Consider the following 16,207-nt stretch of genomic DNA (forward strand, 5'->3'; position numbering starts at 1 on the left):
GTGTCACTGTATATCTTTGAGAATAGTTACAAGCACCCTGGGAGAAACTGGTTGTCCTGAAAATTACATTGAGTCTCATTTATTTTTTAATCATCCTATCATTCGTTAAAGGAGAGCAGCTAAAGGGTATCATCCCGGAACATTTATTTTTTAGTATTTCTACATCATTAAGGAAAGTGAGCTTGAAACCTCAAGATGCTGATATTGTCATACACAATAAAATGTATTGTGTGTGCTTCGGTCGACCCTGGCTGTGATACAGTAGAGAGCAATATTTGAGTTGGACAATTGCTCAGATATTACCATCACCAACTGAATTTATGGTCTCTTTGCCAAGGGTCGGATAGGATATCTTAAATTCTCAGATTCTGTTGTGAAAAATTTCAACAAATATTCTTATTTGCCGAATGGATGGCTCTTGATTTGTCTGCCGTATTGAACAATAAAATCTACCCCTGGCTCTTTCAATACTTCCTTCATGATGTGTGTCCCATCTCTCTAGTTTTGTATCAACGGCCATATTTACACATTGGCATCTTCCTTACATTTATCTAGATAGTGGGAAAGATATTTTTAATGGCATTATCACTTGTCTCTGCACATAGTCCCTACAATGATCTAAAAACTGGGGTTAGAGTAATCTAATTAGAATATAATTCTAATGATGCCACTCTTCTGTATAAAAGCCCTCCTCAGAGCCTCACATAAAATAAATACTTTTTAAACTGCCTACTATATCCTGCTTGCCCCCATCCCACATTTTTTTTTTTCAACTCTATCTACAACTTTTTTTCTTTTAACAACAGCATTAGTTTGGGTTCACTAAGCATCAGATGTCAATAATGCATGGGATTGGCCGTTCAAGAGGTTTATTGGAGAAAATAGCCTTGAAAAATCCAGAGGGTGAAACAGATTTCAGACCATCATGTTTGACCTATCTTCTGTGAAGGAAATAGGGGAGGAAGGAGTATGGGAATTGGGTCGAAAGAGCCTCAGACTGCAACCCTATTCCAAAAACAGTTTGGCCAGTCCCAGAGAGACTCCCACAGGCAGATCTTTGATACAGAGAGCCCCATGTGTTGCGGGAATGGGCCCGTGTTAGCACCTTCACCATGCACAATCCCTGTCTGAGAATGGTTGGAAAGAAGTGTGGCCTCTGTGGATGCGGTCAATCGTCAATTATAGGTGGGCACATTTTTATGGTTGGCTTAACAACTGATTAAAGTTGCCATTCAGAGCCTGCTTTTTACTTCTGTGTTATGCTCAAGTGACTCCCTTCTCTTACAATGTCTTGCATCTGTGTTTGTGAAAATTATAGCTAACTTTAAACCACAGTTCACTTGCCTCATCTTCTGTGATATCGTCTCTAATCACCCCGTTACAACTTACTGCCTCTATAACACTTTCCTGTATTACCTCAATTTTAATTTTTGCCTTAAAAGCCAACAGTGCCTCGCTACAAGGGAAGCTGGCATTTAGAAGGATAGCTCTTTAAAATCTATTGTGATTGCCTATTTTTGGATGTGTACGACATGGCTACTTTAGACAATGACAAAGTATTACATGAAATCATCCCAATGATTTTCATAAGAGGAAACATATATTTGTTGAGAAAATATTTAGAGAGGGCACTTTTTGTGAAAGGTTTTCAATCAGTATTTTAAACGGCCTACAAGGAAACAAACATAGATGGAGTTCTCAGTAATAGTAACAAGGTAGAATAGTGGAGTCTATTTAAGACTTTTTTTTTTTTTTCCAGCATAACAGTGTTCATTATTTTTGCACCACACCCCGTGCTCCATGCAATCCGTGCCCTCTATAATACCGACCACCTGGTACCCCAACCTCCCACCCACCATCCCTTCAAAACCCTCAGATTGTTTTTCAGAGTCCATAGTCTCTCATGGTTCACCTCCCCTTCCAATTTCCCCCAACTCCCTTCTCCACTCTAAGTCCCCATGTCCTCCATGCTATTTGTTATGCTCCACAAATAAGTGAAACCATATGATAATTGACTCTCTCTGCTTGACTTATTTCACTCAGCATAATCTCTTCCAGTCCCGTCCATGTTGCTACAAAAGTTGGGTATTCATCCTTTCTGATGGAGGCATAATACTCTATCCCCAGGGGTACAGGTCTGTGAATCACCAGGTTTACACACTTCACAGCACTCACCAAAGCGAGTGCTGTGAAGTGTCTATTTAAGACTTTAACTGATTTCTTCACAAGCCTTCTCCACATCCCCACTGTGATATTATAGACTAATATTTGATGAGAAGACTTAGGGTCTTGATACATTGCTACCATGTTCTTCATCATACTGAATGCTTACATAAAGCTAACTATTTGCCATATACTTTTCTAAGTGCTTTGCATGTATTATTCCATTCAGTCCTTGAAGCAACCCTGTGGGTTAGGTAACATCTCATACCAATGTGATGTGACATTGTGTGTGTGACATCACATTGTACAAATCAGGAAACTGAGGTACAAGAGGCTAAGTAACATTTCTAAATCACATGACTGGGATGTATTTTCATTTCATTTCATTTCTTTCTTTTTCTTTTTTCTTTCTTTATCTCCCCCCACCCCACCCCGAACAGACAGAATGTGTTGATGGAATGGATGAAGAATTGATATTAGGAAAAGGATCCAATCAATACATCTTCATTTGAAAATATTTCCTGAGTCTTTCATTTTTTTTCTTTTATTAACTGCTACCACATCAGTATAAGACTCTCATCTGTCACATACATTATTGTGGACTCATCCATGCTCATTTCTCCACACCATATCTTATAGGGAATTTTTTGAAACATAAATGCAGTTTCATCATGTCTCTGCTTAAAAAAATTCAGTAGTTTCACATGGCTCTTAGGATTAAAAAAAAAAAAAAAAGAATTCTTATTGGTGCATAGGGCCCCACATTGTGTGGTACTTTAACTCTTCAGGCTTACAGTACACCACATTGCCTGTCCCTTAACTCTCCAGTTTTCTTGCTACACAGGCCCTCTTACAGCTCTTCAGACATACTCCTACTACCAGGTACGCCTGCATACCAATGTTCCTTCTGCCTAGAATTCCTTAACCCCCAAATGAATCCTAATATTTCACTGGGTTTTAGCTCAGTCATCACTTTTTCACTCTGGAAAAGAAGCATTCCTTTTATCCTATGGACAGGTACTAAAGGAACACCTGTTTGCAGGCTTCATTGATTTACACCCCCCGCCCCAGTGCACTCTGTGAGGAAATGAACTGGTAGGAGTATGTTGGCCGACTACTAAACTTCCATGACAACCTTGATTCTGTATGAACCCCTCACCCCCAACACACAAGCACACCACACAACATGAATGAAAGATGCTAGCAACTTATAAGGTAGGCAGATTACTGGTTGGAAACTTTCTGCCTAATGGTTCTAGTACTAGTTTATTTTATACTGTGGCAGTCATTATCCATCTTGACTGAGGATTCAGTCAAGTTTTCACCCTACAAAACTTGGAAATGTCTCTGTGGTTAGGCATCCTCTCAGCCCAATCATATAAGAATCTCTCTAATTCAGACATTAGTATTTTTTCAAAAGTTTCCAGATTATTTCAGTGGACAGCCAAGACTGACAATCACAGTCTCAGTTAAGGAAAGAATGGATACAATACACCAGTACAAAGTGTGTTTTCTTGGCAGATCAAGGAAAAATAAAAATGTATCTTAAGCCTACAGGATTTTGTAGGATTGCATGAAAAATATCCCTATACAACATAGTCCATTTTGCCCTGCCTATGATCAACATTTAAAAATCATATATTAGCCTGTTAGTATTTTACATCATAATTATATAAGAAAGCATTTGTATATACTTTATATTATATTATATGCATATATAATATTGGGTAAATTCTCACAAATACTATATATATATCCACACATACATATATCATACATATACATAAATATGTATATGCATTTATATTTAATATCACTGAGAAAATTTTGTAATGTATATAAAATATTTATAATTTTATTTCCCTATTTCTCCATTTCCAGTTATGCATGTTGTTTTCATTTAATTTTTTGCACAGAACAAAAATCCCTAAATGAACTATTATTTAAGGATTCATTGTTTCTGAAGTAAAACTATTTGATAATACTAGAATTAAATCACCCTAATCGTTAGTTATAAGTATTTACTAGGTGCTACTATATCCTTGATGGTGATTTTTAAAAACATCTTAGAAAAGAAGATTAAAACAATAATAATTAGTAATATTATAGTAATTTATTTGACACAATTATTACACCAAAAGAAATTTAAATGTATTATTATTCACTTAAAATAAATATTCTCTATATAGACAAAAGGAAATCTCATTTTTTTTAAGTGAATGTTTTTCCAGTTATGTAATTAATGGTAAAAATGCAATAATAAAGCAATATTAAGAACTGGCTTTATGTTATCACAATTTTTAATTAAAATGTGGTATCTTTAATTTGGAAAAATTTAGAGCTTCAGATAAATTTAATAATACTTTAAATGGATGATATTAATAGGTGTAGAGAAGAGTAACAATTTCTTTTTCAAGAGAACAAATTAAGTGTCTGGTTTATTGATAGAGAAGTAGTAAAATAAATATTTTGAGGTAAATTATGTGAGTAAAATTAAATTTTTCTTTTATTTTATTCTTAAAATACTCATTTATTTATTTTTAGAGAGAGAGAGAGTGATTATGAATGGGGGGAGGGGTAGAAGGAGAAGGACAAGGAGACTTCGCACTGAGCACAGAGCCTAATACCAGGCTGTATCCTAGACCCTTGATCATGACCTGAGACAAAAAAAAAAGCATTTAACTTTTTTAGATGCTTAACTGATTGAGCCAGCCAGGTAACCTATATGGGAGAATTTTAATAAAAATATTTTACAGCAGAAGTCTTAAGGGGAATAATATGTGCAATACCTATAGTGTAAAATATATAAATAATTATGCATTTTGAAAAAGTACAATTTGGTAATATAAAGCATTAAGAAGACATTTTGAAATCCTTTATCAGAAGTAATCATGCAATTACAAAGCTTGAGATGTTCAAAAAATATTTTAATTAAATTACTATTTTTTTTAGTGCAGGCTTAATAGTTTTATAGAACAAAGCACAGAAAAATATTTTTACACTATTAACCTTGCTTTACTGAATCTGTAAGATATTTTTGGCAAATAAACATAAGGAAGAAATTGAATGTATCACTCCAATTTTGAAATTATTCTGGTCTACTCTCCATCAAATCGGCAAAAAATATGCAAATTACATTGTAAGGCATCCAGAGTTCATAAATCTGTGGCATTTTATATATGTTACACTGTAGGACTGAAACATGTTCATAAAGTCAAATAATCTCAAATAGTAAAAAAAAAAAATCATAGATCAATGAGTTTTGTAGGCTATTTGATTAAGTAGTTATCAGGTTATATTACAACTTGTAATACTCCAGAACGTATTTTGAAAGTGAACAATAAACTCCATCTTTCCAAATCCAATAGAAATTTATTTGTATTTGGTCAGAAATATGCAAGTGGATGATTACCCCATTCCCCCTATAAATACTCTCCACTCTTAGTTTTCAGATACTGAAAGTTTCTGGCTTTCCTTTCACCTGTCTGGTCATTTGTGCTCTCTTTCATCCTCTTTTCTTTTAATTGATATTGAAGCTGCTCAGGGCTAGATTCTGGTCTCTGTTACCTTCTCTCGTAATACTATTTACTTAACTGACCTTTATCTGATTCTATTCTTTTAAATGCCATGTCATTGCTGGTATGTCCAAAAGTTAAACATGTATACTTGAACTGAGTTGAACTCTTGACATGTATATTAAGCAGCCTTTTTAAATGCTCCACTTAGATGTCTGATAGTCCCCTCAAACATGGTATCTTCAAAATATAGTTCTCAAATTTTTCAATCAATTTATCTATCTGTGAATTGTCCTTTTTATTCATTACTCAGATCCAATCCATTAGCATGTTCTAGCAATAAATCTCCAGTGCCATAATAAATCTCTACTATAATAAATTTCTACTTCTCTGTATTTACTCTTTAACCTACTAGTTAAAGCCACCATCTTCTCCTTTTTAGATAATTGCAATTTCCTCCTAATCATCTCTCTACTGCCACCTAAACTGACTCCAATTCATTTGCTACAACACAACCAAAATAAAAATCATGGTGATCATATACCTCACAGATAAACACTCCAGTGATTTCCCTCTGTCCTTAGAATAAAATTCAAATTCATTAGATTTGTGATAATCATCTGGCCCTTTCTGATAGATATATCTTTAAAAACTTTATTGATGTTTAAAGTTTATCTTGATATAATTAATTATTATTGAGACATGTGAATGATTATACATATGTCTACAAAAAGCCCATAAGATATATCCATATCCTTTGGAAATTGCCCCCAAATATTTAACACTTTTTCATCCTTTCTGAGCCCTATCTCTTACTTTGAGCTATCTAGAGAAAAATCAACATCCAAAGTCTATACCCTTCGATTTTGGCAATCACTAAGTCAGAACCCTATACTTCACATGGATATCTATTACTGGTGTGTGTACAATAGCATCCCTAAGTTAAATATATGTATCTGAGCCATTTGATATTCTAATACAGTATCCTGTATTAATTTATAAAATATGTATGAAGGACTTGCTTACTGTGAATAATGTACTTAGTCTATTTTAGTTACGTATTCGTTGACCAGTACATATAAACTCAGCACAAGAATGGATTTTGTTTCCCTTATTAACCTCTGTGTTTTTGGCCCCGTGTGGTACTAAGAACAATTCCTGACACATGACAGACATTCAACAGAATGAGTAAATGGATGAATGAACACGGGGTCATTTATTTTCAGGTTTGTGTTGAAAGACAATTCTCCATGGGTCTCTAACATTTTTGCACAACTTTCAAGCAAGGCACCAACTGCCCAAAAGGATGTTAATATGATAGAGTTCCTCTTTCCTAAGTGAAAGGCAGGCATGCTTAAATGTGTGAAGATAATGTCTCCTTCTGTAGTAATAGGCATGTACATTTATTGCTCATTGAAAATTATTTCCTTTCTCGTAATACAATCCACTTCATGTTCAAGTTCCAACTGACCCTTTTCAAGCAAAAAAATGCATTAGACAAATTTAACAAGCCAGGAAGGCTATTCAAGGCTATTGCAACATGGAAGAGAGGCCAGAACTGCGGCTGAACTCAACCTCACCAAAACAAAATGGGAGTTTTTCTTAAGAGCTCTGGTAGGCACAGGGGATCATAGACAATCTGTGTTTGCTAATTGGCCTTATCCAAAGGTAAGGCAAATTTTCTATCTTCATGACAAGTTTTACAACCTGAACCAAGGTACCGACTGAAGTTAGGCTCTCAATATCTTTCTTGATGCTTACATTTCAAAGAAATAATTCCCAGGTCCTTGAGGAAAAAGTCCTGGGTTGTAACATGAGTAGGAGGCATTTTTAAAAGATTTCCATCTAGAAAGGACAGAGAAATAACGTGCAATTACACATTTTCTAAAATAAATGCTCTAAGGAAAATGAGGTCGGGGCCCTAGAAGCAAGAAGAATCCTGTCTAAATTTTGGTCAAGCTGAGGAAATGTTAGGGTCGTTTTGGTCATCCTCTTTGGGTCACCCTATTGGAATCAGGGCTTGATGAGCAAGCGAAAAAAAAAAAAAAAAAAAGGAAAAAGAAAAAAAGATGATACTATTGCAGGTGGTACAAGTAATGAATTACCTTTCCCCTCTGACCCAGAGTCTCATGTTTTCTACCAATATCCATAAATTTATGGCAGTCTAACTCTGCAGCTGGCAAGTAAGGTAAAATCTCAGACTCTTCAAAGCCCTTGACAATCAGACTTTGAACTTGGGAGGAAATTTCATCAGAATTTCTCTATATATAATGAAATCATTTCAGCCAATATTAACATGATACTTAAATATTTAGCAAATGTTAGCATTTAAGAAAATTAATCTGTAAAGAAGTGGGTATACTGGAAAATCAATATATATGAGTGTGTGTGTGTGTGTATAATCATGTATAATCTGCTTCTATTGATGACTCGATATTAATTTAATTACCTATGTTTAGTGATCTCAGTTTATAATATGAAATGCATCATAACCTTTAGTTAACTTTATCATGAAGTTACTAAGAAGCCAAAACACAGAAAATCCTACCCTGAATTTCAAATTGATAATACTACATTGCTTTAATGTAACATTGCTTAAAGTAATAAACTACTTTAAGCTGGAGTGTAGAAATGCTCTTCAAAAGTAGAGGCACAATATGTGTCATCTCTGATTTTTAGAATTTACTTCTTCTTAGAGACATAAATAAGGAAAATCATTTTCTTTTATAAAGCATCTAGATCATATTAATTTTTGGTTCTAAATTTTTGTCACTTTAACAAATGGTATGATTAATAGTAAATAGTTTCTACCCCACTGCTATTGGGTGATGGCTAGAGCTTACTCTGAATTGCACCACAGTTTTTGCTATTAATCTGATTTTTTAAATCTCACTGAGAAACAGTCAATCCATTCAGTTTCCATTTCTCCTGTTTTAGGTGTAACAGTACTTGAAGGCCCTATTTATGCTGTGGGAGGCCATGATGGCTGGAGTTATCTGAATACAGTGGAGAGGTGGGACCCCCAGAGTCAGCAATGGACATTTGTAGCCAGTATGTCCATTGCCCGAAGCACAGTTGGTGTGGCAGCATTGAATGGCAAGTGAGTAGATTTTTCTTCTTTTATCTGAGTAAGTATCCTTTGAGTAAGTATCCTTTTTAAAATAAATTTTAGTAAGCTGACTCAATAAAAAGCTCTTCAAATATTTTAAGATTGCCATTTTTTTCATTAATTCAGTCTTCATGGATAACTGACAAATCAAGACTGCGTATTTTTCTGGTTGTCCCACCATATAAAAGAGAAACTAAAACTTCCCATTAATTGTCAGTTAAAGCAGCATCGAATATATTTCATGAAAATTATTTCCACTGGAGATCTGCATATTTACATACTTTATGGTAAAATTATCTGAGGAGCATTCAAAATGCTACTAAATGTTTGGTGCCTAGTATGTATTTTTTGTGTGATTATACTAGTGTGTCCACTTTCCACCATTTCCATTCCTATCATCCTAAATCAAGGATTTTTCATTTTAATACTGTTGAAATTTGGAGCCAAATAATTCTTTACTGGAGATGAGGCTCTGTCCTGTGCACGGCAGGATGTTCAGCAGAATTCTGGGCTTCTAGCCACTAGATGCCATCTCTGTCTCTATTCCAGTATGACAGACAGACATTGCGTCATATCCTATAGGGATGACAAAATACACTCTGTCTTACTCCCATGAGAACCTCCTCCCCTAAACAAAGTTAGTAACACGTCCGTCCTGAACAACTGCCAATGTTTCCACTCTGGTTTCCCTACTTCTCTTTCTCCTACCATCCATTTGCTAAAGCAGTCAGAACAATTGTTTTACAAATACAGATCAAAGGTCATTTCTCTTCAAGGTCTTCTCTTTGCAAACCAAATAGAGAGCTTATCTTCACCAAAAGAGATCCACTGGATCTTGCCCCCGCCCACTCCACTTTTTCCTTTCTTCTTCGCATCAGCCTCAAATATGGCAAGTTCTACCCCCTCAGTCCCTTTGCATTTGCAGTTGGCATTGAAACCATCCATTTTGGCAGTTTTATTGAGACCTCTCAGAAACCATCAGCACCAGCAGACTGGCCCCTTCTCCCGAGACCTCAGGGTTCTAGTGTTAGGGTCCCTCTTTCATGTCACAGAAACCAACTCTTGCTAAACAGTGGCCCAGTAGCAGAGGTATGGGCTTCAACAACATAAGTTACTCCTCCAAACTTCAAAATCTTAATTATTATAATTTGTTCTTTTTGTTTCTCAGTACTTGGGGTGGGAGTTATTTCCTTTAGTTGATACATTTATGATATAGGATTGGTAGGAACAGTATCTCAGACAAAGAAAAACTGCCAGATGGATGATCTCAATGCCAGCTGAGTGGTTTCAATAAGGCTCATTTTTGTAAGTGTTAAAAACCACCAAGTGGATACAAAAAGAAAGGATGAGGTGATTCTCTTAGGAACATGAAAAAAACCAAAAAGGAGCAAGACCCTTCTCCTAGGGGAGACCTAGCCCATAGTCTTTTCATTTCTTTTTTGCATGAATTACTGCCAAAATGGAACCAGGTGACAAATCAGAAAAATGGTTTGTAGAATTGCAGGCCCAACATCGAAAAGTACAGCATAGAAGAGATAATGTGAAAGAATGTGCGGACAGCTTAATAACTGAAATATACATCATTAAATTCAAAATGTTGGTCACCTGGGTGGTTCAGTCGGTTAAGCGTCTGCCTTCAACTCAGGTCATGATCCCAGGATCCTGGGATCCAGCCGCACATCAGGGTCCCTGCTCAGTGGGGGGTCTCTTCTCTCTCTCCCTCTGCCTGCCACTCCCCCTGCTTGTATTCTCTTTCTCTCTCAATCTGTCAAATAAATAAAATCTTTTAAAAAATTTCAAAATGTATGCTTTTTGAAATGTATGCTTTAAAAAAGAAAAAGAAATTCAAGAAAATGCTTACCAGGGTACAATCTGATGGCTACTTTTCTTTAACTTAATACCTGGAGATTCATTTTAATAAACTCAACTAGGTCTTTCATTTACTTAGGAAAGTTTTTATGTATTGAGAATTTTTTAAAAATTGTTCCCTTTCCCATTAGTATGCGTTCATGTTGGTGATTCTGTGTGTGTTCCACAGTCATAAATTCCTTTTCTCCCTAGTAATTTTCTTTTCCACTTAACCTGGGATTTTTTTTTTTTTCCTATATCACAAATTCAATCATTGTCATTTTGTTTATGGACTTTATTACCTCCAATGCAGACTTAAGTTTTTTGTATTTTAAATTTCCTTATCTGATAACCCTATCTGATACCTTTCTTTCTTATCTACTTCATATCCATCTACATCAATTGAGTGTGCTGTCTTATCATCTTATCTTTAAAAATTCTTGTATCATGAAGTGTAATATTTTCTTAAATTGTTTTTGGAACACAATTTACGTAGTTTTCCTAGAAATCACAAGTCATAAAATACACATTTTTTTAAAAAGTATCAATTGCTTAAATAGTAAGATGATCTTATGTTATGAAAAGACTCTTCTTACCTGTGCTCTGTTGTTCTTTGTTTTGTTTTCTATGTACTCCTTGTGATTTGTCCTGTGACAATCCATTAAGTCTTAATTTCTCTCATGGTCAGTATGTTTAATTGTTCTCAAAATCCTACTGTCAAATATTTTGTTTGAAGTTTAATTAACATCCATAGCCACTAACGTTTCATATTAGATGAGAAAGGAAAGATGGAGCCGAATTATGGAAAGGCAAAGCAAATTGCTACCTGTCAATTCAGTTTCTTTCTTTTTTTCTTTTTTTTGGTAAGCTACATTTCTGTAGCATAGTTATATGTATCAAACTTTCTCTCTACTAGTATTGTCTTCAATATCAAATAATATCTAAACACATTCCTGTTGGATTCTTTTTGGGTACAGTTAAGAAAAATCGAGAGTCTTACTATCACTGATGCTTTGGAAAACCATTGTGTAGGAGAGTGAAAAGAGTTAAAATTATATGCATCTCTTCAATGCACAGTGGTAGAGTGCTATGTAAAAAGTGGTCAGAGGTGCTCTTCAATAGCTTCCTAGTTATATGGAAATTTGTCAGAAGAGGAAATTGAAGCTTAGCTCCTCCTTCCATCTCATTTGAAAATTATCTAAAGGAAATTTCTTACAATTGTTTCTATGTGAATTAGATACTCCTATTCCCCACTCCTCTCAACAGATTCTTAAAAATTCTGTTACAAAAATATATGTATATAAATATATAATATTTAATTGCTATTAAAAGGTATAACAGAATTTTATATATATAAATATATATAACATATATAAATATATATAATATATATTTATATAATTTATATATAATCCGCCCCTCTGTTACATCTTTTAATAGCAGTCATAGGAGATGTTTTTTCATTTGTGTTAATATGGTCATTTTACACAATAGAGAATATGTATTATTAATATCATTTTCTCGGGGCGCCTGGGTGGCTCAGTGGGTTAAAGCCTCTGCCTTCGGCTCAGGTCATGATCCCAGCGTCCTGGGATCAAGCCCCACATCAGGCTTTCTGCTCAGTGAGGAGCCTGCTTCCTCCTCTCTCTCTCTGCCTGCCTCTCTGCCTACTTGTGATCTCTTGTCTGTCAAATAAATAAATAAAATCTTTAAAAAATATATCACTTTCTCCTATATTTACCTTTTCTTTTAAAAGAACTATTTTTCTTTAAGCATTACAATATTTTTACTTAAAAAGCACTTATTTTGGAAATAGTAAAATTTCACATTACTCAACATTAAGTATTTTTTTTTAAAAACCTTCTTGCAAGCAAATCTATTCACAAATAGTAAAACTTACCATAATGAAATGAATATTTTTCTTGGATGCTAATGTTCATAATTCCTGTGCGAGAAAGCATAGGTCTTTTTTGCCTTTTTGCTTTTCCTGATATTTATTTATGAGAAATAGTCCATTTGTTTATTAGTGACTTTTCCTTACCACTTATATTTGATGCTAATGGGTTAATTCCTTGTATTCTTTAGAAAATATATATCTCATTGATAGAGCAAATCTGTTCAACAGGGATGACAAATATCTACTCCTTTATTATCTTATTCATTTGCTGTATTATTCTGTTATGTATTCTGTAACATACATGCACCTCTCTCTATTAAAGTTTTAATACATTGCTTATCTTATTCTAGATCCGTAATAATTACCTTACATTATAGCTTTGTGAACTTTCCCTAATACGTTACTTTGAAATATCTTAATATATGTGTATTTTGTTACAAATCTTCTCCAAACTCAATCAGAAAAGGGTGGGATAAAAATCTAGCAAATCAAATATTAAATGGACAGTTTTATACACATTTTCACATGTTATTATAACTAAATTATCTTTCCACTTTCTTCTAATGCACCCTTCAAGTTGGTTTTTAAATTAGCTATCCACGGAATTCATTATTTGGATTGTTTTTCTTGTCCTTGTATTTTCTGGTCAGCTAGGTTATGTAATATCTTAAGAAATCCTCTTTTACTCTAATACCATTCTTCATAACCAATATCACAGTGGGATAGCATTTAATCTTAGTTTTTATTCTCGAAATTGTCACAATTTAATTGAGTACATTTTTTTCCAAATTTAAGCCTATTCTATAAAAACGTTTTAAATGATTTAAGTTTCAAACAGTCTTTTTCCTTTAAAATCAAAATAGTATAGCTCTCTTTTGAATATCTCTTTTTTTCTCCTGTGTGTGATTTAATGACCTCAAAATTCTGTGGTTTGATGACTATCTATTAATGTCTAGTTGCTTTTCCTGTTTTACTCAGAGAGAAACATAATTACTAGAAAGTGACCTTTCACGTTCAGACCCGTAGCAGAAAATTGTTTCAACATCACCTTCTGACAGTTGTTTGTCTTTTTCTCATCTCTACTGACATGATTTTTTCCTCTTGTTTGCTTTCACATCTCACTAATGTGTCATGGTAACCTGACTGTTGCCTCTCTAAAGATTGTTTTGAATAATTCTCCCAATTAAGACAAATAAAAGCCAGTGAACAGCCCTCTTAAGTTTGGATTCTTTATGACACCATTTGTTATAGAAAAATAAGAAATTGGTGCCTGAGTCACCTGAGTGGCTCAGTGGATTGAGTATGCCTTTGGCTCAGGTCATGATCCCAAGGTCCTGGGATGGAAGCCCTGCCTCAAGCTCTCTGCTCAGTGGAGAGCCTGTTTCTCCCTTTCCCTCTGCCTCTTCCCTCCCTCATGCTCTCTCTCTCTCCAATAAATAAGTAAAATCTTAAAAAAAGAAAATAAATTGGTTCTTGGCTTAAAATTAATGAGTCTATTCTGATAAATTCAAGGGCAAAAATTGTATCAATTTCATGAAACATTTTGGTTTAGTCTCCCAATAAGACAGAGTAAGGTAAGTGGTAGATACGTCATCTTACGGCAGCACAGCCAACAGACTTACTTGATAAATGAATCCCCAGCTCTCTGTACTAGTGATTCTTTTTGCTTTTTCTTTGCTTTCTGCTTGATTCTTTCAAACTTTGTAGCTAATAGGTCATTCTGTGTGCTTCTCTTTATTTCCTGAGTTAGTTCAAAAAACAGATACTGATACTGCCTAAGCACATCCATAAATTGGCTTGAATTTTAATAAATGTATGTGACAGACTCTTGAGAACCTGCAAAACAGACAAAAACAGCAGGGTTTGCTTCATGATTCACCATGGCTAAACTGAGTCCGCTTATGCATTCAAAACCTCATGTTAATAATACTCACGGGGCAGTTGCAATTTCTGTGAAGCCTGAAGCTTATACAGCTTGAAGAATCATAAGAGGAATCAATGTCTGTTGTTTTCTCCAGTATGTCCCAATATCTGGCACAGTAATTTAAGCCTTAGGGCCTGTCATTTGCAAGGTGCCTTTCAAGAAAAAGCTTATTTTTTTTATTCAAACTTTGATATTCTTTTTCTTAAAGATGGAAACCCAAATTGTATAACCTTTTTATGAAAAGCAATTTGTATTAAAATTGTATTGTCTTAGAGTCATGCATAAGGAAAAAAAAACAAACGCGTGTTTGCTGCGTCCCACTTGGGACTAGTAATATACTCTGGAAGTTCATCATTTTTCTCCTGGGGTAGGGGATATATATACGGGTGTGTGTGTGTGTGTGTGTGTGTGTGTGTGTATGTGTATATGTATATATATGTGTATATGTATATATATGTGTGTGTGTATGTATATACATATACGTATATGTATATATGTGTATACATATATACACACACACACACACACACACACACACATAAACATATAGGACTTGATTGATTTAACAGATTTCCAGAAAGTGGGGGAGCACTGTATTGAAAAGGAACAATTTGTGTCAAGTCTCCAAGTGTGAAAAGCAAAGGAGGAAAAGTTAAGTTTGACTGTAACATGAGAGACAGTGGCCCCAAGGACTGGATAGAAAGGCCCCGGAATATACAACAATTTAGCTAAGGTAAAGATGTTATAAAAAAGTCAGAAAGGACAGTGATGTGGTTGCATTTTAATTTTATAAAGATCTCTCTGGCCAAAGAATAATTGATAACTTTTTGAGGAAACTATAAAATTATTGGAGTCTCCTCACACTAGTAGACTGGATATAATGTATCCAGAGAGTTCAACGGGGCTATTTGATAAACCGTGCCTCAGAACTAGAATGCAGAGCAACAGCAGACAATTCATTTGGGCTCCCTATTGAGCATGGCCACTGCCAGATTCTCCTCAGTCTGGAATTCAGTATCTTTTAGGATTGAGACTTTCTCCAGTCTCTGCTCTTCCCAACTGCCTTAGAGTCATCCTATGTCCCAGTCATACTGAATCGCTCAGATCACTGGAACACGGTAACATGGTCTAAACAATTGTTTCCTTTCACAGACTGATCTCTCTACTTCTTTTTCTTTTTCATTGTTATTTTCCCAATAAATTGTGGCTATGCATTGCTCACTGTCCACTTAAATTTGCTCCTCAGATTTGCACCTGATCTGTGGATACCTCTGAAATCTTTCCAAAGTGACACAACTTCAGCCTAACACAACTCTGGTTCTCTATGAGCATTAAACGCCATCTGGAAAGGGCAATACTAAAAGGATTCATTTTATTACACTTGAGAACAATAATGTCAGGAAGTATTAAAAATACATTAAGATTTTCTTTTACCTAAATAAAATGTAAATGACACTCTTTATATATTATTTTCCACTATCTGAAGCCTAGTTTAATCTGTACCATTCCATCAACCATTTTTTTTTTAACTTCACCCATTTAAAATTAATCTTTCCTTCTTTTGTGACACCAAGACACATGATTAATACTTTTCTCTGCCTTTCGTCAAAATTTTAATTCCGAGGGTGCCTGGGTGGCTCAGTTGGTTAAAGCCTCTGCCTTTGGCTCAGGTCATGATCCTGGGGTTGTGGGATCGAGCCCCCATCAGGCTCTCTGCTCAGCAGGGAGCCTGCTTCTCCCTCTCTCTCTCT

General features: G+C 34.9%; 1 protein-coding gene across 1 annotated transcript in view; it reads left to right on the top strand.

The window, feature by feature from the left end:
* The window catches only part of KLHL1 (kelch like family member 1), a 396,676-nt gene that overhangs the window by 341,821 nt on the left and 38,648 nt on the right, over positions 1-16,207 (top strand). The window contains 1 exon segment of the mRNA XM_032315139.1: positions 8,616-8,778. Coding sequence (XP_032171030.1) covers positions 8,616-8,778 — 163 coding nt within the window.

This window comes from Mustela erminea, chromosome 15 (assembly GCF_009829155.1).
Source record: "Mustela erminea isolate mMusErm1 chromosome 15, mMusErm1.Pri, whole genome shotgun sequence".
Classification (NCBI taxonomy): Eukaryota; Metazoa; Chordata; class Mammalia; order Carnivora; family Mustelidae; genus Mustela; species Mustela erminea.